The sequence below is a fragment of the Trichechus manatus genome, unplaced genomic scaffold (assembly GCF_000243295.1).
Source record: "Trichechus manatus latirostris isolate Lorelei unplaced genomic scaffold, TriManLat1.0 scaffold00073, whole genome shotgun sequence".
Lineage (NCBI taxonomy): Eukaryota > Metazoa > Chordata > Mammalia > Sirenia > Trichechidae > Trichechus > Trichechus manatus.
In genome coordinates this window covers 1,717,551-1,741,906 of record NW_004444009.1, presented here as the reverse complement: position 1 = coordinate 1,741,906, position 24,356 = coordinate 1,717,551, and the positions used below count along the sequence as shown (strand labels likewise).

General features: G+C 40.9%; 1 protein-coding gene across 7 annotated transcripts; it reads right to left on the bottom strand.

Annotated features, from left to right (window-relative positions):
* Positions 1 to 795: 795 nt before the first annotated feature.
* PRKAB2 (protein kinase AMP-activated non-catalytic subunit beta 2) lies at positions 796 to 19,428 on the bottom strand. Of its 7 annotated transcripts, none has more exons than XM_004380331.2 (8): positions 19,227 to 19,295; positions 18,776 to 18,956; positions 14,314 to 14,480; positions 13,389 to 13,482; positions 13,020 to 13,140; positions 8,397 to 8,530; positions 7,630 to 7,698; positions 796 to 5,331 (listed from the first exon to the last, which is right to left on the bottom strand). In XM_004380331.2, the coding sequence occupies exons 2-8, from the start codon at positions 18,929 to 18,931 to the stop codon at positions 5,254 to 5,256; spliced, it is 819 nt and encodes a 272-aa protein (XP_004380388.1). In that variant the 5' UTR covers positions 18,932 to 18,956; positions 19,227 to 19,295; the 3' UTR covers positions 796 to 5,253. The 7 variants fall into 7 exon arrangements, with proteins under 7 accessions (XP_004380388.1, XP_023590623.1, XP_023590622.1 ...); XM_023734855.1 differs by lacking the exon at positions 19,227 to 19,295 and adding an exon at positions 6,453 to 6,489 and having other exon boundaries at positions 18,776 to 19,097; XM_023734854.1 differs by lacking the exon at positions 19,227 to 19,295 and having other exon boundaries at positions 18,776 to 19,096.
* Between the last annotated feature and the right edge of the window lie 4,928 nt (positions 19,429 to 24,356).

The window sequence follows — 24,356 nt, the reverse complement described above, 5'->3', positions numbered from 1 at the left end:
TCTGCATTGACCAATACGCTCATGAGATTTTTTTAGCCTGTGAATACGATGAATTACACTGATTTTTAAAAAAATTTTATCTTTTAGAGCAGTTTTAGGTTTACAGAAAGTGTGCAGTGAGTACCCACTGTTCCCATATATTCCCCACCCCGCCTCGCAGTTTCTCCTATTATTAATATCTTGCATTCCTGTGGTATATTTGTTATAACTGATGAACCAATATTGATGCATTTTTATTAACTAAAGTCTATAGTTTACATTAGAGTTCACACTTTGTGTTGGAAGTTCTATGGGTTTTGACAAATGCATGTCATGTATCCACCATTACAGTATCATGAAGAAGAGTTTCATCTGGGGAGCTTAAAAAATAAAATACAGATGCCTGGACCCCATACTGGAGATTTTGATTTAATTGGGGTGGAGGTAGTTGACTGGGCATCAATGTTTTTAAAGAAATCTCCATAGATGGTATTAATGACCAGCCAGGGATGTGAACTACTGATCTAGTATCTCAGCTAATCCAGCAAAGAATGACAGCTAGTGTGCAGGCAATTCAGAGAAAATGCTTAAAATCAGAACACTGACTGAGTTTACATTCCTCTAATGTTGGAGTAGCCTGGAACAAAAAGAAGATGGCAGGTGGAAGGATAACATCACTTGTGTCCCCTGCATCTATAACTTCTCCCTTTACTCAAATGTGCCTGGCTGGCAATTTACATTCTCTAGGTCCTGAGACCTCTGGGGCAGATAGATCTTAATAATATAACCAGTAATCAAGGAAGAACTCAAATATTATTGCTGTATAATACTTTTATTAAATAGTTTTATGGAAAAAACCCACAACATTTCCGTGTTACATCATATAATCTTCAGACGTGTTAGAGTCCAGTGACAAATTACATTTGGAGCAAAGCTTTAAAATCGGTACTTGTATGCCACCCCTTTGTGAAATACTGAGAAGCAGCTCTGTGCCTAACCATTAAAGGTTACACAAAGCACCAGTTAAAGGACTCTCACATATTTAATCCCTTTCAAATTACAGCCTTATGTTCTATTTATGATAGATACAGCACTGCTCTCAATTCAAAATGCTTCAGTATAATAACAACCAACGTCCTCCAATTTACCACAATTCACAGAAGTCTCACATATGGGGCCAAGTGCAGAGATTAGGACTAATCAATATCAGTGAGTTTTGGCTGTCCTAAAACCGTAAGCTGGGTGGGGTAAGTATCCTGGGAAACGGAATCAAAAAGAAGGAAGATGATCAATACCTAATATAAAACTTAAAGTAGGTATCTCTTGACCATTTAACCTTTCTGACACCTACATAATCCAAGAAGGTCTAGTATCGCACACCAATGTTGCTGCAAAAGCACTGTGAACTCAAGTATCAACTAATGCTGGAACTAATATCTTAATTTTTAACAAAGCATATTCACTTCAAAGCACAACTGAGAAAAGCAAATCAAGACAAAAGCCCAAATTAGAATGCTAGAAGGATTCCACTGCAAAGAAATGGATTGCATAAGTAATAGACTTTTGAGTTGTTCCTTCTTTTTTTTCTTCTAATTTTAAAATACAGTTGGCCTTTTTACTTCAAATTTGGGTTCACTGTAGAAATCATAGCCCTTCAATTGTGATAGGCATCTAAGGAGAGACAAATGCCTAGATCCACAGAGTTTTAAAAAGACCCTAACCCTTACCCATCCCATGGGTAACTGGATCAGCAGCAGCTTGTAGAAGACAGCAAGAACCTTGGCTTCAAGGATGAGTCAGAATAATGTAGGAACAAACTATGTATCTGCTCTTAAGCCCATGCCTCAAATGACTGAACAGTAAGGATTTTAGAAATCTCTGAGAATATAATGTATTTCAAACACACACAAACATAGACTATTGCATATTATTTTTAGTTGAGGTCAAAATTTAAAAAGCCCTATTTCCCCAATTAAACAGGGAATTCTATCATTATAATGTCTCCTTCAATTATACCTCAGATTAATATAAATCCAGTCTGAAGGTATCACTTCTTTCTAAACTTCATCTTAGCAGCATAGACAGAGAACTGACACTTTTCAAAGGTTTCATCTCAGATCCAATGGGTCTACGAGAGACTAGAAACAACTGGAGGGAAGTGAGTGGGCCTGGGTTTGTAGGATCCTCCTGGAAACTTCTCTTAGATTCTTCTTTTACAGGGTTTCTCTACCATACAAGGATATATATTTAAAAAAGCCAACACCATTGCCACTAGGTGTACTATTCAGACTGTTGCCTACAGAGGTTAAAACTCTAAGCTCTTAGCAAGCTAATAACCAAGATCTGGAAGTTCTCTGTACCAGCAAGATGACTAGTCTATTTGTTTTAGGTAATGGTTGACTTGACACCCTGATAAAGTCCACCTGACAAATGAAGTTAAAGCAGAAAAGAGTAGAGAAAAGGAACAGAGAGGCAAAGGGAAGATGTTTTATGCAGTGCCAAGTTTTATACACTGAGATCCAAGGATGCCACATTATGTCTGATTGTAAAAAAAGAGGATATTTTCAGTTCTAAATTACTTAAGTGTTTTTCTAATATCACTCTCTAGCTCAGTCACTCTTCTTTCTTTTCCCCACAACCCCCAAACCGAGTTGTAATTCTTTCAGGACCAGCTCTCCTGAAGAGCTAATTTTCTTACTGTCAACTTTGACTCTGTGAATCTCCTATAGCCCACCCGGCACACCCCTCCCCTCCTCAAAAAAAAAGACTAAAAAAAATTTTACTCCCCTTACTCATTTCCAAAATCTACCAAACTCTCAAACTCTCTTCTGTGGAAAATAAAAATCTCTCTTTAACAAACCCATAGAAAAGAATGAATGAGTTGTACTCTGGGCTACCTTCTTCCCTCCCTCTCTATCCTCTGAAACAGTTTCTGTGGGGACAGACCAGTATTGTGATAGGGTTTCAGAAGACCTTGAGATGTGTTTTCAGTATGGAGAAGGGGCAGTTCCTCTTACCCATCCCCTTCCACACCATCTGGTAGGCTCTCATTTCACATCTGGCTGAGAGAGTACCTCAGAACTTGGGAAACTGACACTCTCTGCATATTTCCAATTAGAAAGATCTGAAGGACACCAGCACCAAAACCTACTGTCACTGGAGCCAGACCCAGTTCACAGAAGTCTCTAGCCTGAGAGAAATTGAAGGGATCTCTTTTCCTGCCCCACTCTACTGATACACCTGTGTGGAGTAAAAATTTTAATACATGAACACATAAATAATCATACTTCAGCCCTGTTTACATGAAATATGAGTACAACAAAATCCTCCACATAACAAAGATTTTGAATCTTCATAAATGGCCACTTATTTAATGGGTATTGGATAAAAACAAAATTCTAGTACAACTGAAGACTATATAGAACCTGAGAGTTGGTTATAACAGCATTCAACCTGGATTTAAAAAATGGCACACTGTTCAAAAAGTGGTTGGGACCATAAAAGGCTCTGCACAAAAGCCTTCTACTGCAGAAGGTAGCCTTGGGTGGTAAAGCAGTTATTTACTCTCAGCAATTAACCACCTAAGCACAGAGTATTCTGCAATCCCAGCAAAACAACAACCCCACATCCTGCTACCTCACACCTAGGATCCAAGAGGTCTCTGGACCCCGAAGACAACTGTGTTGCCAGCGGTGCGTGGGAAAGATAGGAGGTAGCTAAACTGACCTGTGAGTGCCCTCTCAGTGTGGTTGGGCTCATCTTAGCAGTCAGGGAGTCTCTCAATCATGAAGAGCTGGCCTCCTTCAGTGTTGGGTGTCTGACTTGCATTTATCTGTAAAATGGAAGAGCCACAGATACTTGGAACCCCAGGAATAGACTGAACAGCTACTTTTCAGTCCACAAATGGACATGATTGACCCCAATGCATTCTCAAACATTTAAAAAGAGGAGGCAGAAGAACAAAATGATCCTGTTAGAGCTTAGTGCAAAGAGTCATACTTTTCATGATTGGAACACCAGGGTTACATTCTTGCACCTTGGCCTAATCAATCTTTTGATGCCCTTTTGAAGGAATTCTTCAGATGCATCAAAAGAACTGAATGAATTTGTGTACTGAGAGCAGTGCTTAATGTAATGCACGGGGTCGGCCATACTTATATAAGATTGTAGCAGGCTAGACTAGAGAAGAAAATCTTAGGAACCATTTCCCAAGAGCCTGAAGTTTTCCTATACAATCTCTTTAGATCAATGAAAAGGCTTTTTTCCCCCCCAATTAAAGAAAAATGTAGGCACATAAAAATCTTCCAGGGATGAAAAACACGAAGGTTTTCCCTGGTTCCATTTTTACCTTACTTCAGAACTGTCTGCTCTGAGAAAAAAAAAAAACAAAAAGACATTAAGCAGGCCTGGGCCGGGAGGGAAAACCTACAAAAATGTGCCAACATAGTAAGGTGTGGCACCAAATTAAAACAAGCAAGGAAGTCTTCCGCTTTCTGTCTTTCCTAACGCAGAGTCATCTTTCCTTTAATGGAAGTTCAAACAAGCAGTGATAAAGAGGCCTGGGCCTCTGCTGGGCTGAAAAGGAACCCTTCTGGCAATCCTAGTCTCTGAAGTGGGTCAGGTCCAACAGAGTCTTTCAAAGGGGACACTTACCCAGTGAGTTTTATGTTAGATATGGATCAGGTATGGGATCTGAAGGAGGCTATCAAAGCTAGAATGTGAAATGAGAAGAAAGGTTGTTGAGGGGTATCAAAATACACAGAATGTGCCACATACTCTGGGAATACAGAGAACCCATGCAAGAAAAGCTGCCCCTGCAATGAGGCAGCTGTGCGTAGGGCAGCAATCTGGCACGATCCATCCCTTGGAGACTCAAGGTGGCAGGGATAGAATCTTCATCCAACAAGGATCCTGAGAGTTTGCTGTTCATTCATTTTAGAAAAAAAGCTTCCTGTATCATCCTTCCTGCAGTTCCCCCAAACAGATCTTGGTGAGTGCCCATAGGCAGAAAGAATACATCTAGCTGGGGCTAGGAGGCTTCCAATAACCTTACTCTCATATACAGACTTTTTTTTCTTAAAATAAATTCCATGAACTCATAAAAGCTCTTATCTGCAATCAAATACAAAAGGAGAGCATCCTACTCAGAGGCTCTGACACACACATATCAGCCTCAAAGCAAATCAGCCTTTCAGTCTCAGGTAAGACTGGCTCAGTCCACAAAGGTTAAGGGAGAGGCTTCTCCAGAATCCCGGGAGGCAGGAAGGGATCCCTTCAGATGGGCTTGTATAGCAGAGTAGTGACATACTTCTTCTTGTAGCGATGAGTGGCACTAAGGACCATCACACTGTCCTGCAAGAGAAAGAAACACATGCAGCTAATTCATTCATTCAGGCTCTTCCCAGCCATCAGTCCTTCACAGTCACTCATTTTCTAACAGAGATAGTTTGATATAATAGAAAAATGCTGGGTTTGGGAGTCAAATCAGCTTGAGTTAAAATCCTGACTCATCGTTACTATATTTGTAGTCCTAGGTGATCTACTCAACTTCTCCAAGTCTTTTTTCTCATCGATATAAAGGATAGCACCTATCATTAAGATGGCTCTAATGATTACATGAGACTATCTGGCACAGTACCTGACACAGAACAGCCCAAATTCTAACACTGGGCTCAAAACTAGCAACCAGTAAATAAATAAATGAAAAATAAAGGGATGAAATATCTCAGCATCCATTTATAAAATGAACACTTAAATGCCATGAGAAGAACAACACAGGGAAGAGATCCTTTTGTAAAACTATCTTTAAATCCCAAAGCAGATCAATTTCCATTTAATACCAGGGAGGAACTCAAAAAGTCTTCTCTGATCTAGAGGGGACTCAGGAAGTCCACTAAATCCCAAAATTCTCCCTAGAAAGACACTCAATCCAATGGATCAATTCCAAAGAGCCTAAATAGTAGAGAAGCAGGAATGGGTCAAGGTCAAGCTGAACCACAATGATCAACACCCCTGCCAAGGCAGCAACCAGTATGAAGAGAGGTAGAGGTACCGTTTCCCAGGCTTATGTTACAGACCAGGGGTGTGCCATAGGAATAGACAGCAGGCTTGTGGATATCAATGGACAGCCAAAGAGCAGTCACAGCAGGCAAACTTCAATCTGATCACAAAGAACCCACAATAATTCAATTTAGAAAACAATGTATCCTCCTGTCTTCCCCCATACTGTATTATCCACAATGAATGTTTCTCAGGTTAACACCCTGTGAGAAGAATATGCTGATCACAGCCTACATATAATAGGAGCAAGGGAGATCAAAAAAAAAAAAAATCCAACTCCAGGAAGATTTTAGTAGAAATGAGGAGCAGATGAGAGAAAGAACTACTTGGAAAGACCTGGCACAATGATATATAGGAAAGAACATGGGATTAGGATAGGAGGACTGGACCTCAGTCCTGTCTCTGGTACTTACTGGCAATTTGACCTTCTCTGAGCCTTAGTTTCTTTATCTATAAAACAGGGGTTAAAAAGAATACTTACCTCATAAGGTTATTATAAAAATTAAATTCAATAATAAATACTTCAAAAGCACCACATAATCTGTAAATCAAATGTATTAGTAAATTCCCTAATCTGGCTGCACATCTAAGAAATATAAACAACTAAAAAATAGATTACTAGGTCCCATCTTGTTGTTGTTGGGTGCTGTCAAGTTGATTCCGACTCATAGTGACCCCATATGACAGAGTAGAACTGCCCCATAGGGTTTTCTTGGTTGTAATCTGCTTTCCTGGAAGCAGATTGTCAGGTCTTTCTCCCGAAGAGATGCTGGGTGGGTTCAAACTACCAACTTTTCGGTTAGCAGCCAAGCACTTAACCACTGAGCCACTGGGTTGAGTCTCATCCTAAATGTACTCATTCAGAATCTCTGGGTACAGAACCTCTGAATCTGTATTTTTCCAAACCTCCCGAGGTGATTCCAATGATGATCAGCCACTGAGATATGTAACTTCATTCCAACAGCCAAACCACAAGACATGACAAGAGAGAACAGCATGGGTATTTTCAACCCAGACTCTAAAGCAGCAGGGAAACCAGTGGAGGACTCTAGAGTTGGAGGAGACAGAGTAAATCTGGTCACACTTGAACTCTACCTACTGCACAGGAGAGATGGAAGCACTTGGGTACTTATGCCCCAAGCATCTGGAAGTAAATTCTGTCTACCTTTAAGAAAGCAGAAGGCTTAATATCACATTCAAGCATTCTTTGAACTAGAAGCTAAATTTGCTTTTTCTGCAGATGTGATGTGGCCAATTTATTCCCAGGCCTCTCACCTTCAAGAGTGAAATCTTACTGCTATGACCTCAAACTTAAGTATTCGCTACAAAGCTTCTAGTCCCCTAAAAAAAAGTTGCCAAGCAAAAAAAAGCAATTCAATCTCAGGGCAATTGAGAGATACAGAGACTGATATCGAGACTGAAAATAAAAAAACAAACAAAAACCTGCACTAGCTAATAAAAGAAAATTCTTCCTCCTATCATCTAACCATTACTGCCAGTTTTCGCTTCAGTGAAGGAGGAGAGCAAGTAACCAACCACTGGAGAACGTGTGTTACCCTTATCCTGTGAAGAGCCAGGCCCATCACTTACCTTAATGGACAACGCATAGAGATGGTTCAGCATAACATGGTTGGGCTCAGGGAGCAAGGCTGGGTCACACTAAGAGAAAAAAAAAATCACTAAATGGAGTGAAATGACATAAAGAGCTTACTCTTCTTCAGAGGTCTTTGAAACTAATCAGAAACACTAAACTAGGAACATATTTTCGCCTTAACCAATGCACTCATCTCCACCTCACTTTATAGCAATAATATATTCTCATTACAAAAAATTAGGAAAATTCTGAGTCCAGGGCAGAAACCCTAAGCCTCAACACGTATTAATCTTCCTTGATAGGGCTAAAACAAAAATCTTGCCTACAACACACATATAGAAGATTTCTGTTAAGACATGAAAAACAATCTTAGTGGAATCAACTGGATTGAACGGACATGTAAATTATTTGCAACTGAAGAAAAAAAAAAATTAAACTTCTTTTGTATACCTTCAAATGATAAGCACTCCCTCTACAGTGCTGAAATAGAAGCTCCAGAAATTGATTCTAACAATCCACAGTGCTGGGTCTGATTTTATATCAATAATACATTCTCTTTAGGAAGAGGAGACAATTGAGTTTTAATACCAGCATCTGAGGAAACCACAACACAGTCCCAGAAAAAGAAACCTATAATGCTATTTATATGTATCCGACTTATATTCTGACACACCTTTGCTCCCAACCTCTAATATTACTAAACTTTGGCCCAAATGGTCCTAGTGACCCCTAGATTCCCTAGAGATACTAGCAGGGTACTCACAGAAATGTTAGTGTCCTTGTTAAGAATAACTTGGAGAAGGTGAGGAGGAAGGATGGGTGGGGACTTGAATCGCTCCTCAGATCGAAACACATACATTTCTTGACCATAAGGCCCTGGGGGTGAGCTGGAAAGGTCTGAAAGATATTTATCCAAATATGAGGAAAAGTTGAAGAATCAGCAAAAATGCATGGAAAAAGCTGTCAATACATGACAACTAATATGAAGTATGAGCCACCTTGGTGGCACAATGGTTAAGCACTTGCTAAATGAAAAGTTGGCGGTTCAAACTTACCAAGCCATTCTGTGTGAGAGAAGACCTGGTGATCTGCTCCTGTAAAGATTACAGCCTAGGAAATTATATGGGGCAGTTCTACTCTGTCATATAGGGTCACTATGAGCCGGAATTGACTCAACGGCACACAGCAACAATATTAAATATGGGTAGAAGTCATGGACCATGAACTTGTTACCTGTTAGGTCTACAACTGTCAGGTAGCCAAAGGAGTCTGGGTCATCCTGGACACCCACCATGGGCTTCCTAGACATGGCAGCATGATGTAGAGAAAAGAGGGAGAAATGATGGATATAAGACCTAGGCTCAGGGTAGAGCTACTGTATTTATTAGCCGTATGGGCTTGGACAAATCCCTTCACTACATCTAGTTACCTCATTCATAAAATAATAGCCCCTGACCTACTTACAGGGTTTTTGTAGGAATCAAAGGATATAACAACTGTGAAGATGCCTTTTAAGCTGTCAAACAATATGAAAAGGTTAGATATCTTCTTTATTTCACGCCAGCAACAGACAAGGTTATAAACTCTAAGACTATTGATACTACAATGACTGCAACAATGAAGACAAAATGTATGTATCAGTCATTAACCAGTTGCCATCGAGTCCACCTGGACTATGGCAAGCCTGACTCAGAGAAACCTCATGTGTGGCAGAGTAGAACTATGCTCCATAGGGTTTTCCATGACTGTGATCTTTTAGAAGTAGATCACCAGGCATTTTTTTCCAAGGCACCTCCGGGTGGATTCAAATCTCCAACCTTTTAGTTAGTAGCTGAGCACTGCTTAACTGTTTGTGCCACTCAAAGCCTCCTGAAGCAGTCATTAGGGAAACGCAAATCAAAACCACAATAAAAAATCACTTTACACCCATTACGATGCCTATAATCAAAAAGACAGACAATAACAAGAGAAACTGGAATCCTCATACATCATACATTGCTAGTGGGAACGTAAAATGATTCGTCCGCTTTGGAAAACAGCCTGGCAGTTCCTCAAAAAGTTAAAAATGGGGGGAAAAAAAGTTAAACATAGGAAGAAAAAAAAAAATTAAACATGGAGTTGAACAATTCCATTCCTAGGTATATACACAAGATAAATGAAACCATATTCACACAAATGTTCATAGCAGCATTATTCACAATAGCCAAGGAGTGAAAATAAACAACGAACGGATATACAAAATGTGGTATACCCATACAACGGAACATTATTCAACCATAAAAAGGAATGAAGTACTGATACATGCTACAACATGGATGAACCCTGAAAACATTATGCTAAGTGAAAGAAGCCAGTCACAAAAGACCACATGCCATATAATTCCATTTACAGGAAATATCCTGACTAGGAAAATCTAGAGTAGGCAAATCTAGAGACAGATAGGTTAGTGGGTGGGTGGAGAAGGAAGGAATTTTTCTGCTAATAAGGTTTCTTTTGGGGGTGCTGAAATGTGCTGGAATTAGTAGTGATTGTTGCATAACCTTGTGACTATACTAAAAAAACCACTGAATTGTACACTTTTTAAATTGTATGGTATATGAATTACTATTTCAATTAAAAAATGAGAAAAAATGTACACTAACTAGAAGGAAATATACAAAAATGAAGAGAACTACATGATGGTATAATTTGTTTTTGTTTGAAAAATTTTATGTTTTTATAGTCTCCAAGGACTATAAAGGAGCCCCTGTGGTGCAGCGGTTAAAGCACTCAGCTGCAAAGCAAAAGGTCGGCAATTCAAACTGCTCCACAGGAGAAAGATGTGGTAGTCTGTTTCCGTAAACATTTACAGCCTTGGAAACCCTTGGGACAATTCTACTCTGTCCTATAGGGTTGCTGAGTTGGAAATCACTGGACAGCAATGAGTTTGGTTATATTCTCCAATGAAAAATCATTTTAATAACCAGAATTAACAACCCAAATTTCAGCTAAATATATATAAAACAAAAGAAAAAGGTAGTAACAATGTGTTATTAAACAGTATCTTAATATATAAACTTGAAACTTTTCAAAGTACTTCCAAGTATTTTGTCACTTGACCTACAAAATAACCTTGCGAAGTATATAGGACAGTTTTTATTACCTTTTCACCAAAAAACAAACAAATTGGTCAAGTGAGTCACTCAAAGTCACATACACAGCTAGATGGTTACTGAGTATAGATTAGAACCCGTTATCTGCAGATTTCTAATAGAATTTATTCTAAGTCTTAGTCTAATGGATCAGAAAACTAGACGGAAGGAGAAAGAAAGAAATAGCGAAAGTATGCTAGTCCTCTCTATATATAATTATGGTTATATGTCTATTATATATTATTATTATATATTATTATTACTATGCAAAAATTTCGAGTCACAGGTGACCTCATCATTTAATTCAGTATTTTAAAAACTTACTTATCATGGCACCACTGATCAAGAAGATTATCCAATTTTACTTTCAGACTTTATATAACAAAAACAGTATTTTAGATTTTTTTCTAAACAATTACTATACTGTTGATTCTTTTAGGAACTGCATAAACCACTCCCCTTCTGCTCTGAGATTCTAGTATGCCCCACTTGAAGTACTTTATCTCCTCAGCTGAGGATCATGGAGAGTCTAAGCCTCTGATTTTACAGGTGAGGAACTGAGATGCAGAAAGGTTGAGTGACTTGTCCATAATGGTAAATCTAGTCAGTAGCAGACACAGGCTTTGAACCCACAAGGGAGAAATGTGTTCCCTGAGAATATAGGGCACAATTCTATAAAAAGTCACAGCCTTTAGTGTAAAATAACAAAATGGTAACTTTGAGTGCAGTTAGCAAACCACTCTTCTGGTACTTTAGTGAATGCAAGTAGAGATGAAGGCCTTAGAGAAAAATAATATTGGGGGAAAAAAAGCATAAAGGTTTTTTCCCCTACCAAGGACTCTCTTATTTTAGCAGAGTTAATTTCAGCTAATATACACACATAAGAATTGTTTTAATGTTTCTGTTTTTTATCTTTTCTCCCCAAGGACTGTCATACCTGTAAGTATGTAGCATTTGTCACTGTAAGGTGCTGTTCGTCAATCTTTGACTCATGGCGATCCCATGTGATACAGTAGAACTGCTGCATAAGGTTTCTAGGCTGTAATCTTTATGGGAGCAGATCAGCAGGACTTTCTCCCAAGGAACTGCTAGATGAGTTCAAACCGTCAACTATTCAGTTAACAGCTGAGTGTTTAACCATTGCACATTATGTAGCATTTACAAAACCCAGTGCCATCGAGTCCATTCCAAATCATAGCAACCTCACAGGGTTTCCAAGGCTGTAAATTTACAGAAGCAGACTGCCACATCTTTCTCCCTCGGAGCCATTGATGGTTTCGAACCGCTGACCTTTTGGTTAGTAGTCAATTGCTTTAACCGCTGCACCACGTAGCATTTAGGACCTTATAAACTATAGAACTGTCAACCAAGCTCTGAAATTAGCAGAACTAAGCCAAGGCAACTAAACAAGGCAAACCAGGCATCTAGCCTCTGCTGGATGACACCACCAAAGGTGAATGAAAAGCTTGAAATAGTACTAGAAATAATCATTTAAATGACAGGCCATGGCCGATTAGTGGGTTATAAAAGAAAAGATAAAATAGAAAGTAGAGTGCACCATCTGTAATAAGGGCAAACATCATAGGATGAGACTTGTGTTATAGTTGTGTGTGTGTGTGTGTGTGTGTGTGTGTTGGATCAAAACAAACAAACAAACAAGCCCACTGCCATCGAACTGATTTCAACTCATAGCGACTCTACAGGACAGAGCACAACTGCCCCACAGAGTTTCCAAGGAGCGGCTGGTAGATTCTAACCGCTGACCTTCTGCTTAGCAGCCGAGCTCTTAACCACTGTGCACCAGGGCTCAGTGTGTTGGGTGGCAAGGCAAAATAAATATCTTACTATAGGTCCTGGTTAAAAAGTTTGAAATAAAATATACTGGGCTGAGATGAGCTCTGCCTCAGAGAAGGGGACCTGAATGTTTACAGGAGAAACATACACCATATTTTAACCGCAAAGCTGGTGGTTCGAGCTCACTCAGCAGTTCCACCGGAGAAATACCTGGTGATCTGCTCCCATAAAGATTACAGCAAATAATGCTCGCATTATGCCAGAACCGTTTTACTTAATTTCATCATTTCCAAGCTTTATATGTGTGGGCGTGTCACTTACGTGGGCACGTTATTTGCAAAAAAATATGGTATATAGGATTCAGAAAATTCTCGTAAAGAAAATGGGGGGAAAACACTCTTGGGAAGGGACATGCATTATAATATAGACACAGCAAGAAACAGCAAATACTACAAAATTACCTCGGCAAGATGTCTCTGAGCTTTCCATAGAATCTAGCTTTAAAGCATCAAACACCTCAAAATCCGATTTCTTGACATGGATCAAATTATTAATTGTGCCAAGCTGACTGGTAATCACAGGCTGAAACAGTGAATACAAAAAATTAATGAATCTCCTTTTCAAATCCATCTCTTCCATCCAACTCTCCTCTTGGTAAAAATAAAAAATGATCATATTCAGCACCCCATCTTTTATCAAGAGAGAAATCCTCCAGTGTAGGGGAGCTGTCATCTACCAATCCTGAAAGCAATGATGTCTGACGCCAAGGGGAATGATCGCTAAAACAAGGCTGTTAAGCCAACGGGTATCCTCAGAGATCAAGGCCTTACCTCTGATGGATCATGAACCCACTGTCCATCCACGAAGAACTTATACTGGTGCTCTCCCTCAGGAAGGTCCAGGATGGCAACAAAGTCATTATGGCTACAGAAGAAAACAGAAAGACAGAACAAGTTCCTGTCAGAAGACAGAATATAACCACCATGTGGCAATCACAGTATCATACCCATGATCTGCCGTGATCCTAAGCCTTTGTAACCACTGGAGTAGAAAACAATTTATGAAACCATTCTCCTCTTTTTTTTTTATCATCACCTTGGACATGTATTTGCCAGGCCCTCCCGACAACTTTAGTTCTTAACTAATAACTGGGAAAAGAAAATCAATTTGATGCCCCAAAATGGTTTACCTTAGTACAACTATTTTGCTTCAACAAAACAGACCCCTCACATGTGTAAATAAGATAACAGGTGGGTTTAGGGTATTGAAGTGCCTCAAGATATCCTTTCCATATTTTGGTGAGCCTTTTCCAGCAAACTATCTACCAAGCAAAGGCCATTCTGATAACCAATTGAATAATTAATTATTGCTCTACAAGTGACAGATGATTAACCACCTAAAACTTCACAATGTGTTCTGCTTTAATGCATTAAGTTAGAGCAAGTGGACTCAGCCAGATACAGAAGACTTTGTGGAAGCATAGAAAGGACTTGTGTTAACATAGTCCTAAAGTATGTACTCACAAAGATTATAAGTTCCTCTGAGGCAATGGCATTCTAAGTGGTAAAATATCTCTGATTCACTATGAGGTTAAAAAAAATGCTATGGATATAGTAAGTGGTCACAAACAAGAGTATCTTCCAGAGAGTCCCCAGCAGTTGGAGAAGAGTAGCCCAGCCAGGTCTCTCTTTTGAGAAAGGAAAACATATCTCTATTCCTGGACCCTGTAGACTCAACCAAGATGCTTATCTTTACCTCTTAATCAGGGGAATCTTGGTGCTCCAGTTGTTGAAGGACCCAGAGATGAAGACTTCCTTGCCGCCTTCAGACCAGCGGATGACAGTGGGCCGAGCCTGCTGTGTGGGCTTTACGGCGTCCTCCAAATCTTGCTGCCATGATACAAACTCTTTGTCCCCAGGGAGCTGTAAGAAGTAGGTTATCCCTAGAATAAATTGTTACCCAAGGATTCTTAAAATGTCACTCGCCTTTTAACGTTGAATTTTATCCTCCAAAAAGATGTGTTGAAGTCCTAACCAGTGTAGCTGTCAATGTGACCTTGTTTGGGGAAATAGGGTCTTTCTTTGAAGATATTATCACTTAAGTCATACCAAAGTAGGGTGGGTCTTAATCCTAATCCCTTCTGAGTAGTGTCTTATAAAAGGGTCTGGCAGACATGAAAATAGTCACAAATGGGGAAGATATCATATAACAGAGCAAGTCTAGAAGCACAAGCAAAGGAACATCAAGGATTGCCAGCAGCCACTAAAAACTAGGAGAGAGCATGGAACAGTTCCTCTCTCAAAGCCCTTAGAAGAAACCAACACAGTCAATACCCCAATTTGGCCTGCTAGTTTCAAGATCTCTGAGATAATAAATTTCTATTATTTAAAGCCACCCACTTTATGGTATTTTATATGGCAGCCCTAGGAAACTAAGACACCTCCCTAGAGCGGAGAGGGGTAGTAGCTTCTGCAAAGGATCAATACGCCCTGAAACTAGCAACTAAATCAGGTTGTGAACAAACTAAAGAAAAAGAACTCATCTAGAACCAAAAATAGTCAAATGGCTTATGCTCAATTACTACCCAGCTCACAGGGTAACTTCCAAGTCTGTACACATCACTCATTCTTTCAGAGAACTGCTGCTGTTATTGTTAGTTGCCATTGAGTTGGTTCTGTGGAGAACTGCTCCACAGGGTTTCTAAGACTGTGACTTTGGAAGCAGATCACCAGGTCTGTCTTCCAAGACTCCTCTGAGTGGATCTGAACCGCCAACCTTCAGCTAACTGTTCATGCCACCCAGGGAGCTTTCAGAGCCTTAGGCTCGCCCTTTTTGAAAAAAAAAAGGGGGGGAGGGGGAAGCTTATTCCTATTACCAATTTAACTCATAGGGAGGCAATTATGATGTTTCTGAATGCCTCTTAGGAGAAAGCATATGAGAACTAAGTATATAAAGTATATATAAAGTATATAAAAAATAAGACCCATATTATTTTCATAGACAAATATAAACAGCTTTTGATTATCAGTCGTAATGGAAGTTGGGGATACTGAAATTCATAAGTAACTCATAAACTCCATTGTAGCTACCAGGTTACAAGAAGAATGAATATTAAAAATTCAAATATCAGAGGATAGATTTCTTAAAATTTGAGACGTGGTTATGAAATCTTAACTTGCTCACCTATGCCAGCTTTATGCTAATTATTTCAGGAGAAGAGATGAAAATCCTGGAGGCTTAAGGAGCAACAAATCAAAAATACAGCTTCCTTTAAAGCAATTCCAATATCAAATTTGCAAGATTCTGAGAAAAATTAACTGTTTACTTAGTAGTTTTTTTTTTTCACTACTATCCTCTAGACCACGAGTTGGCTAACGATGGCCAGTAGGTCAGATGTTTTTGTAAATAAAGTTTTATTGGAACAAAGGCACAGCCATTCATTTATATATTGTCTACAGTTGTTTTTGCACTACAGTGACAGAAATGAGTAGCTGACTAAGAGACCGTATGATCTGCAAAGTCTACAATATTTACTATCTGGCCCTTTACAGAAAAAGTTTGATGATCCCCCATTTTGTTGTTAGCTGTCATGGAGTCAGCCCCTGACTCATGGTGACCCTGTGCACTATGGAATGCTGCCCAGACCTGCGCCATCCCCCTGATCAGCTGCTGCTGGGAGCATTGTGATCTATAGGGTTTTCATTGGCTGATTTTCAGGAGTAGATCGCTAGGACTTTCTTCCTAGTCTGTCTTAGTCTGGAAGCTCCACTGAAATCTGTTCAGCAACCTAGCAACATGCAAGCCTCCATGGACAGATGGATGCGTGGTGGCTGTGCTTGGTGAGTATTGGTCAGGAATCGAACCTAGGTCTCCAGCAGGAAGGGTGAGAATTCTATCACTGAACCACCGATGTCTCACTTTAGATTGGCAAAAAATGACTTTAGCAAATAGGTAAATAAGACAATATATACTAAGTCAAAATACTACTAAATAAAATAACCTGGGTTAAAAAAAAAAAGGACTAGCTTATGGTATTCATTTGGGTTTTCTATTTAAAATAGTTGAGGTAGTTTACCGTTTATACTGTCTTTTGATAGTCCTCAAAACTATACTGTGAGACACTGGTAGCTGCATAATTCAAAGTAAATGGATAAAGATAACTGAAAGAACTTTCATGTTATACAAGGATTCGTTATACTATTCTCCCTACTTTGTAAATTTTCCATAAGATGTTTTTAAAAACATCAGGTGATTCTAACATGCTAGGATGGAGAACCACTGAACTAGTCCACTAAAGAAGGCTGGCACCACTGTCACCATTTCTATCATTATTTTATGACTTAGGATTTTCAGTGTAGAATTTGAAAGCTACAAACTATTAATATGCCTCACTTTGGAGTAAAGGCCTTCCACATATAACATTATGTGGTAGGCATGAGGGCAGCTGACTAGCAGAAAGATTGTTTACTCCAAGTTAAACAGCAAAATCACCAAGAAAAGAGGCAAAACAACAATTAGAATGATAGCTTGAAGGTTTTTATAAAATGTTGATGGAAAAAGTGAAGGGGATAGATTTAGAAGTATAGAAGTTTATATTGGGAAGAGACCTTAAAATTACCTAAACCAATTCTCTCATCTCTCAAATATCAAGATTGAAGTGAGGGAAAGAATGATCCAAAATAGGCCCCAATGCAGGCTTTTATTCAGGACACCGATTACTGCAGTCACTATTTGACAAATACTTAAATACTGAGTCATCAGAGTAGGAAAAGGGTAAAAATATAATGATGCAGATCATCTTCGAGAAAGCTTTGACAAAGAAAATTCAGACGGCTGCTTAGACAGCCCAAAAGATGAAACAGAAGTCCTGAAGTGGGAGAGGGAAGAAAAGAACAGAGAAGAAACCCCTAGAAATGCTCCTTTCAATTACCTTCACTTACTTCTTCCTCTGTGATTATTTTCTCAATTGGACTCCAAACAAATATACAAACCATATACTCCAAATTTCATGCTACCAATGTGGCAGATAATACTCTATTTACAGTCTAAAACTCCAGCTTGGTGGGAAATGATGAGGTAATAAGAAACATATCCCAGTCTCTTCAATTCCTCCATTTTTCTATTTCAGTCCAGTCCATCTATATGGATGAATTAAATGTATTTAATGCTGAAAGCTCTAAATTGATTAGAAACATTAGGATGGTAATCACAATGCTGTCAGCCCCATCTGTCCTTTCTGTAGGATGAACACAAGTTGCTGCCTTGGAATTGAGAGCAAGGTCTCAGGGCAGCTATGGGTTGTCGTTTTTTTTTTAGCCATGGCAACATTCTGAGGTACTGCTGGGAAGTGGAGAAAGCCTGGAGTCCAAGAATCATTTGCTTTCCCATTTGAGGAGTAGCTGGGTGTTAAAGAAGCACAGCCTCGGCCAACACGACCATGAAATACATATGAAATTGATTAGACAACTAAATGATATCCTTTATTGGTCCCCAAAACTAGGATTGTTGTTGTTGGATGCAGTGGAGTAGATTTCGACTCATACCGACCCCATGTGACAGAGTAGAACTGCCCCACCGGGTTTTCCGGACTGTAATTTTTATGGGATGAGATCGCCACAGAGCGGGTGGGTGGATTCAAACCACCAACCTTTCCATTCGCAGTCCAGCTCTTAACCATTGCGCCACCAGGGCTCCTTAATTATGCAGATAAGCAAGTGGTTGCTGCTAACAGCCACACCAATGGGTGAAGAGAAACAGACGTGCTAAGCTTCTAGGGCAAAAATGATACACACACATAGAAGTTATCAAGAAAAAGAAAATTCATTCGCCCACCTCAGGACAAACTGAGAAGCTGTCACCTATGGTCAGCAGCTCTGGCAACCTACCCTCTGAAGTTTTCCATTAGGGCTTACAGCTCATAATTTAGCAATACTCTGGAAAAGAGCAACCATGCCTTTTACAGCCACGGATTCTGTGGGGGTTTATTATCCCGCATCCTAAAAATGTGGCCAAAAGATTAGTCAGAAAACCAGGAAAATAAGAATTCTATCTCTTCATCCTATTTTGAATCAGCACCGCAAGAGAAATTATCCAACACCCCCGACCCTCGAAAACCCCTTTAATTCAAAATATCGTAACCCAAGTCAGTGTGATGAGAAAGAACCAAGAAAGGGAAGAGGAGCCCGTGAACCAAACCTCCTGAAGCACCGCCACCAACCTTGGAGTCCTGCAGGCTGAAGACGCTTGGGTCATCGGTGCTCCCCACCATTATCTTGTGCTCCTTGCCCGGGGCATGGCCGCCGGCACCCTCGGTGCGCGCTGCCTTGGTGCCGTGGCGCTCCCCGGACACCCGGTCGCTGGCGGTGTTTCCCATGATTGCGGCTCGAGTCGGGAGCCACCTGCCGCGGAGAAGGACAAGGGGCGGGGGATATCCCAACGGTTGCGTCAAGGACGCTCCCGGTCCCGCCCCTGCGACCTGGGACCCGGGCAGGGAATCCCCACTCCAGTGAAGCCGTGCCCAAGGATCCCCTCCCTCTCCAGCGTCTAGGAGGACCCAGATATCCCTAGGTCCTCTCACCGCCCTCCTCCTCAGGAAATCAGCTTTCGGAAACTCTCCCGCATCCCCGCGCTCACTACCCCCACTCTAATCATCCCCCACCGCCAATCACCTCCCGCCATGCGCTCCCGCTTCCCGGGGCCACTGGTGCAATTGCTGTTCTGCGGTTAGGGGCACCAATAAAGTTATTGAAATTGAAGCCGCACCTCCGAGTAGGGATCCGGATTTCCTCCTAAAATGGCTACAAGGCCAGTAGCACTGGGCACGCCCCTCACACGTTCCTTGCGGCCGCACCCACGCGGCGCCCAGGGCCAGGCCGCCTCTCTAGCCGCTGCTGCCGCCTCAGTGGTGAGCAGACCCGCGCAGTCTTCAGAGCCAGATGGGGGTGTCCGACTCGCAGCCCTGCGATCTGCGGCGCCTCGGGCTGGGGCCGCCCCACTGGACGAGACGCTGCACCGGGGATTGCTGGTGAGACGGATCGTTGGGCCTACCCTACATAGAGGGCAGTCCCTGAACGATACTCGGCGGCCACCTCCCTGACCTCCAGTGCTTGGTACCCGGAAGAACAGTGGTGCTTTCTTCCCGTCCCGCTCACCCAGCCCCAGGTTCGCCAAAACGTTTTCTGAGCGGAGTCTTCTTGAGAGGCCGTACTGGAGAAGTGAGCTCCTATAGGGAGTTAGATAACGGGCTTCCAATTCCAGCAGAAGGAGGTAATGGTAATTGCTCGAGGTTTAAGCTGTGTGCTGTAGGATCGACGAGGAAGGAGCAGTCAGCTGATTGGGGCTCCAGGGAAGATTTGAAGGCGTAGGAGATAAACCTTGAGAAATAAGTATTAATCTTAGGACAAGAAGAAGTGTTTGTATTATAATTATATGCATGTCTCATTCCCCACTAGAAACTTGCTACTTAACCTGTGTTCCACACACCAACATCACTGACGTCATCTGAGACCCCATCCTAGACCTACATAATCAGAATCTGCGTTTTAACAAGATTCCCAGGAGATACGTGTGCACATTAAAGTGTGAGAAGCACTACTTTGACAACTCAGCAGAGCAGATACAGATTTAATTCTTCATATTCTTTCTGCACGGTACCTTGTATAAAGTAAGCTTTTAATAAATATTTGCAGAATGAAGGGTACAGGGCTACTGTTTACTTACATTTCTAACAAGACATGCCACTTAGGCTTAAGCACAGCCAGTGATGGGTCACATAAGGCCACTCTTTCTGAGTGAACAGCTCTATTTGTGGAAAAGTTCATTTTTATATTAAGCTGAACATCTGCTTGACTCCAACAAATCTACTCTTCCCCCATCTTTCCTTCCTGTACTCCTTCTAAGCTCAGTCATTCTCAGCTCTTAACCAAACAATTTGCAGAAGAAAGGGAAATTTTACTGCAGCCTCTTGCTCACTCCTAAATTTTGACGGAGTAACTCCTCTTTGTTTACCCCTACCCTTTCCCTCAAGAATACATGGTGGTGCAATGGTTAAGAGCTCTCATGCTAACCCAGGGGTCGACGGTTTGAACCCACCCAGCGGCTCCAAGGGAGAAAGACCTGGTGATCTGCTCCTGTAAAGATTACAGCCTAGAAAACCCTATGGGGTAGTTCTACTGTCACATGGGGTCACTGTGAGTTGAAAATCGACTGAATGGCACCCAACAACATCCCTTTCCCTAGTTTCTTTCATCCTTTCCAGTAGGATTCTGAAACAAGGCCCTAGTCTTGTGTACTATTCCGTTTTCTACCCCCAGGGGTGTTTCTTCTTGCTAAATAATATGTCCATGGTATCTATTTCCTTATAACATTATTATATTAGCCTATGGAAAACTTAAGAGAAATAAACTGTTTTCGTAAATTGTTGTACTGTATTTCAAAGCCAGATTTGAGCCGTGACTAAATCTTCCTCCTGAGACCTGAAATCTAAAAATTTGGACTCTAATCATTGAGCTAACATTGTAATTGTTAATTCGGATTCTATGGTTCTAAATTAATACTGTGAGGTCTTACTTGCATGCCTTGCCATGACTAAATGAGTTTATGCACGACACACCTGAGTATGCCTCTATTCCTAAGATAAAATCCTACATGACAGCTCCCAATAAAAGCTCTGGATGTGGAAACTCCATGGGCTTCCTAGTTGGTGAAAAACATCAATACACATGGGATGGTAGCACATCCCTTTTTGGGACATGGAAGCTCGTGTTGGGACCCCTCCCAGACGTTGCCTATGCATCTCTTCAGTTGTATCATTTTTCTGTAATAAAATTATAATCATAAGTATAGTGCTTTCTGTGAGTTCTATGAGTTGTTCAAGAGAATTATTATACCCAAGGGAATAGTGGGAGCCAGTGGGTCAGAAGTGAGGGAGCTGGGGACCCCTAAGCTTACAGCTGGCATCCAGAAGGGGTAGTGGGAAAAAACCCTGAATTTGTAGCCAGCAGGTCAAAAGTGAGGGGAGCCCTAGGGACTCCCAAGCTTGTGGCTAGAACCTGTGATCTTGGACCAACTCGGCAGTCTGGGGAACTGTGTCCTTTAATCTGTGAGCTCTGCCCCAGCTCGGGATGGTTACAGTCAGAGGAAGAAGTGCTGCATGCTCAGCTGGTGTCAGAACAGAAGGGGCAGAAAAGTGAACAGTGGGGATTTTGATTTATGTTGATTATTCTCCTCATAGTCTTTTTTTTGTACTTTAGATGTAGGTTTACAGAACAAAATAGTTTCTCACTAAAGAGTTAGTGTACATATTGCCCTATGACAATGGTTAACAACCCCACAACATGTCAACACTGTCCTTTCTCAACCTTGGGTTCCCTATCACCAGCTTTCCTGTCCCCTCCTGCCTTCTAGTCCTTGTGTGCTGTGCCTCATTAGTCCCATTTTGTTTTATGGGGCTGTCCAATCCCCGGCTGAACAGTGAACCTTGGAAGTGACTTCACCGCTGAACTGAAAGGGTGTCTGGGGGCCATACTCTCAGGGTTTCTCCAGTCTCTGTCAGTCCAGTAAATCTGCTCTTTTTTTGTGTGTTAGAATGTTGTTCTACATCCTTCTCCAGCTCTGTCCATGATCCTCTGTTGTGATGCTGGTCAGAGCAGTCAGTGGTGGTAGCCAGGCACCATGTAGCTGTACTGGACTCAGTCTGGTGGAGGCCTTGGTAGCTGTGGTCCGTTAGTCCTTTGGACTAATCTTTTCCTTGTATCCCGTTCTCTTCATTCTCCCTTGCTCCTGAAGGAGTGAGACCAGTGGAATATCTTAGATGGCTGCTCACAGACTTTCAAGACCCCAGGCGCTACTCACCAAGGTAGAATATAGAACGTTGTCTTTATAAACTGTGTTATGCCAGCTGAGCTAGATGTTCCCCGAGACCGTGGTCCCCACAGCCCTCTGCCCAGCAATTCAGTCCCTCAGGGAGTTTGGAGGTGTCTATGGAGCTTCCATGACCTTGCCCTGAACAAGTTGTGCTGCCTTCCCCAGTATGGTGTACTGTCTTACCCTTCACCAAAGTTACCACTTATCTATTGTCTATTTAGTATCCCCCACACACACTCCTCCCATCCCTTGTAACCAACAAAGATTGTTACTTTTTGTGTGTAAACTTTTTCATGAATTTTTACAATAGAGGTCTCATGCAATATTTGTCCTTTTTGATTTACTTATTTCACTCAGCATAATGTCCTCCAGTTTCATCCATGTGATGATATGCTTCACAGAGTCATCATTGTTCTTTATCATTGCATAATACCCCATTGTGTGTATGTACCATAGTTTGTTTATCCACTCATCTGTTGATGGGCATCTAGAATGTGTCCATCTTTTTGCTGTTGTGAACAGTGCTGCAGTGAACATGGGCGTGCATATGTCTATTTGTGTGACGGCTCTTATTTCTCTAGGATATATTCCTAGGAGTGGGATTGCTGGATCATATGGTATTTCTATTTCTAGTTTTCTAAGGAAGCGCCATATCATTTTCCAAAATGGTTGTATCATTATGCATTCCCACCAGCAGCACGTAAGATTTCCAATCTCCCCGCAGCCTCTCCAACATTTGTTATGTCCAGTTTTTTTTGATTAGTGCCAGTAATGCCAGGGTGAGATGATATCTCATTGTGGTTTTAATTTGCATTTCTCTAATGGCTAGTGGTCGTGAGCATTTCCTCATGTGTCTGTTGGCCACTTGAATGTCTTCTTTGGTGAAGTGTCTGTTCATTTCGTTGGCCCATTTTTTAATAGGATTATTTCTCTTTTTGTTGTAGAGGTGTTGGATTTTCTTGTTGATTCTAGAGATTAGACCTTTGTCTGACTTGTAATGTCCAAAATTTTTTTTCCCAGTCTGTAGGTTCTGTTTTTACACTTTTGGTGAAGTCTTTTGAAGAGCATAGGTGTTTGATTTTTGGAAGATCCCATTTATCTAGCTTGTCTTCTGGAGTCTGCCTATCCATGAACATGGTATGTTTTTCCATTTCTGTAGATCCCTTTGGGTTTCTTGCAGTAGTGTTTTGTAGTTTTGTTTGTATAGGTCTTTTACATCCCTAGTTAGATTTATTCGTAAGTATTTTATTTTTTTAGGGGCTATTATAAATGGTATTGTTTTCCTGATTTTCATCATTCTCTTTATTGGTGTGTAGGAATCCAACTGATTTTTGAATGTTTATCTTGTCTCCTGCTACTCTGCTGAATCTATTAGTTCCAGTAGTTTTCTCGTGGAGTCCGTAGGGTTTTCTATGTATAGTATCATATCCGCAAGCAGTAAGAGTTTAACTTCTTCATTACCAATTTGGATGTCCTTTGTTTCTTTTTCTTGCCTTATTGCTCCAGCTAGAACTTCCAGCACAATGTTAAATAGGAGTGGTAATAAAGGGCATCCTTGACTTGTTCCTGTTCTCAAGGGGAATGTTTTCAGCCTCTCTCCATTAAGAATGATGTCGGCTGTTCGTTTTGCATAGATGCCCTTTATTATATTGAGAAATTTCCCTTCTATACCTATTTTATTGAGAGTTTTTATCAGGAATCAGTGTTGGACTTTGTCGAATGCCTTTTCTGCGTCATATGAGATGATCATGTGTTTCGTTTCTTTCCTTTTATTTATGTGGTGGATTACGTTGGTTGATTTTCTAATGTTGAACCATCCTTGTATACCTGGTTTGAATCCTACTTGGTTGTGGTGTATTATTATTTTTTTGATATGATGTTGAATCTATTGGCTAGAATTTGCTGAGAATTTTTGCATCTATATTCATGAGAGA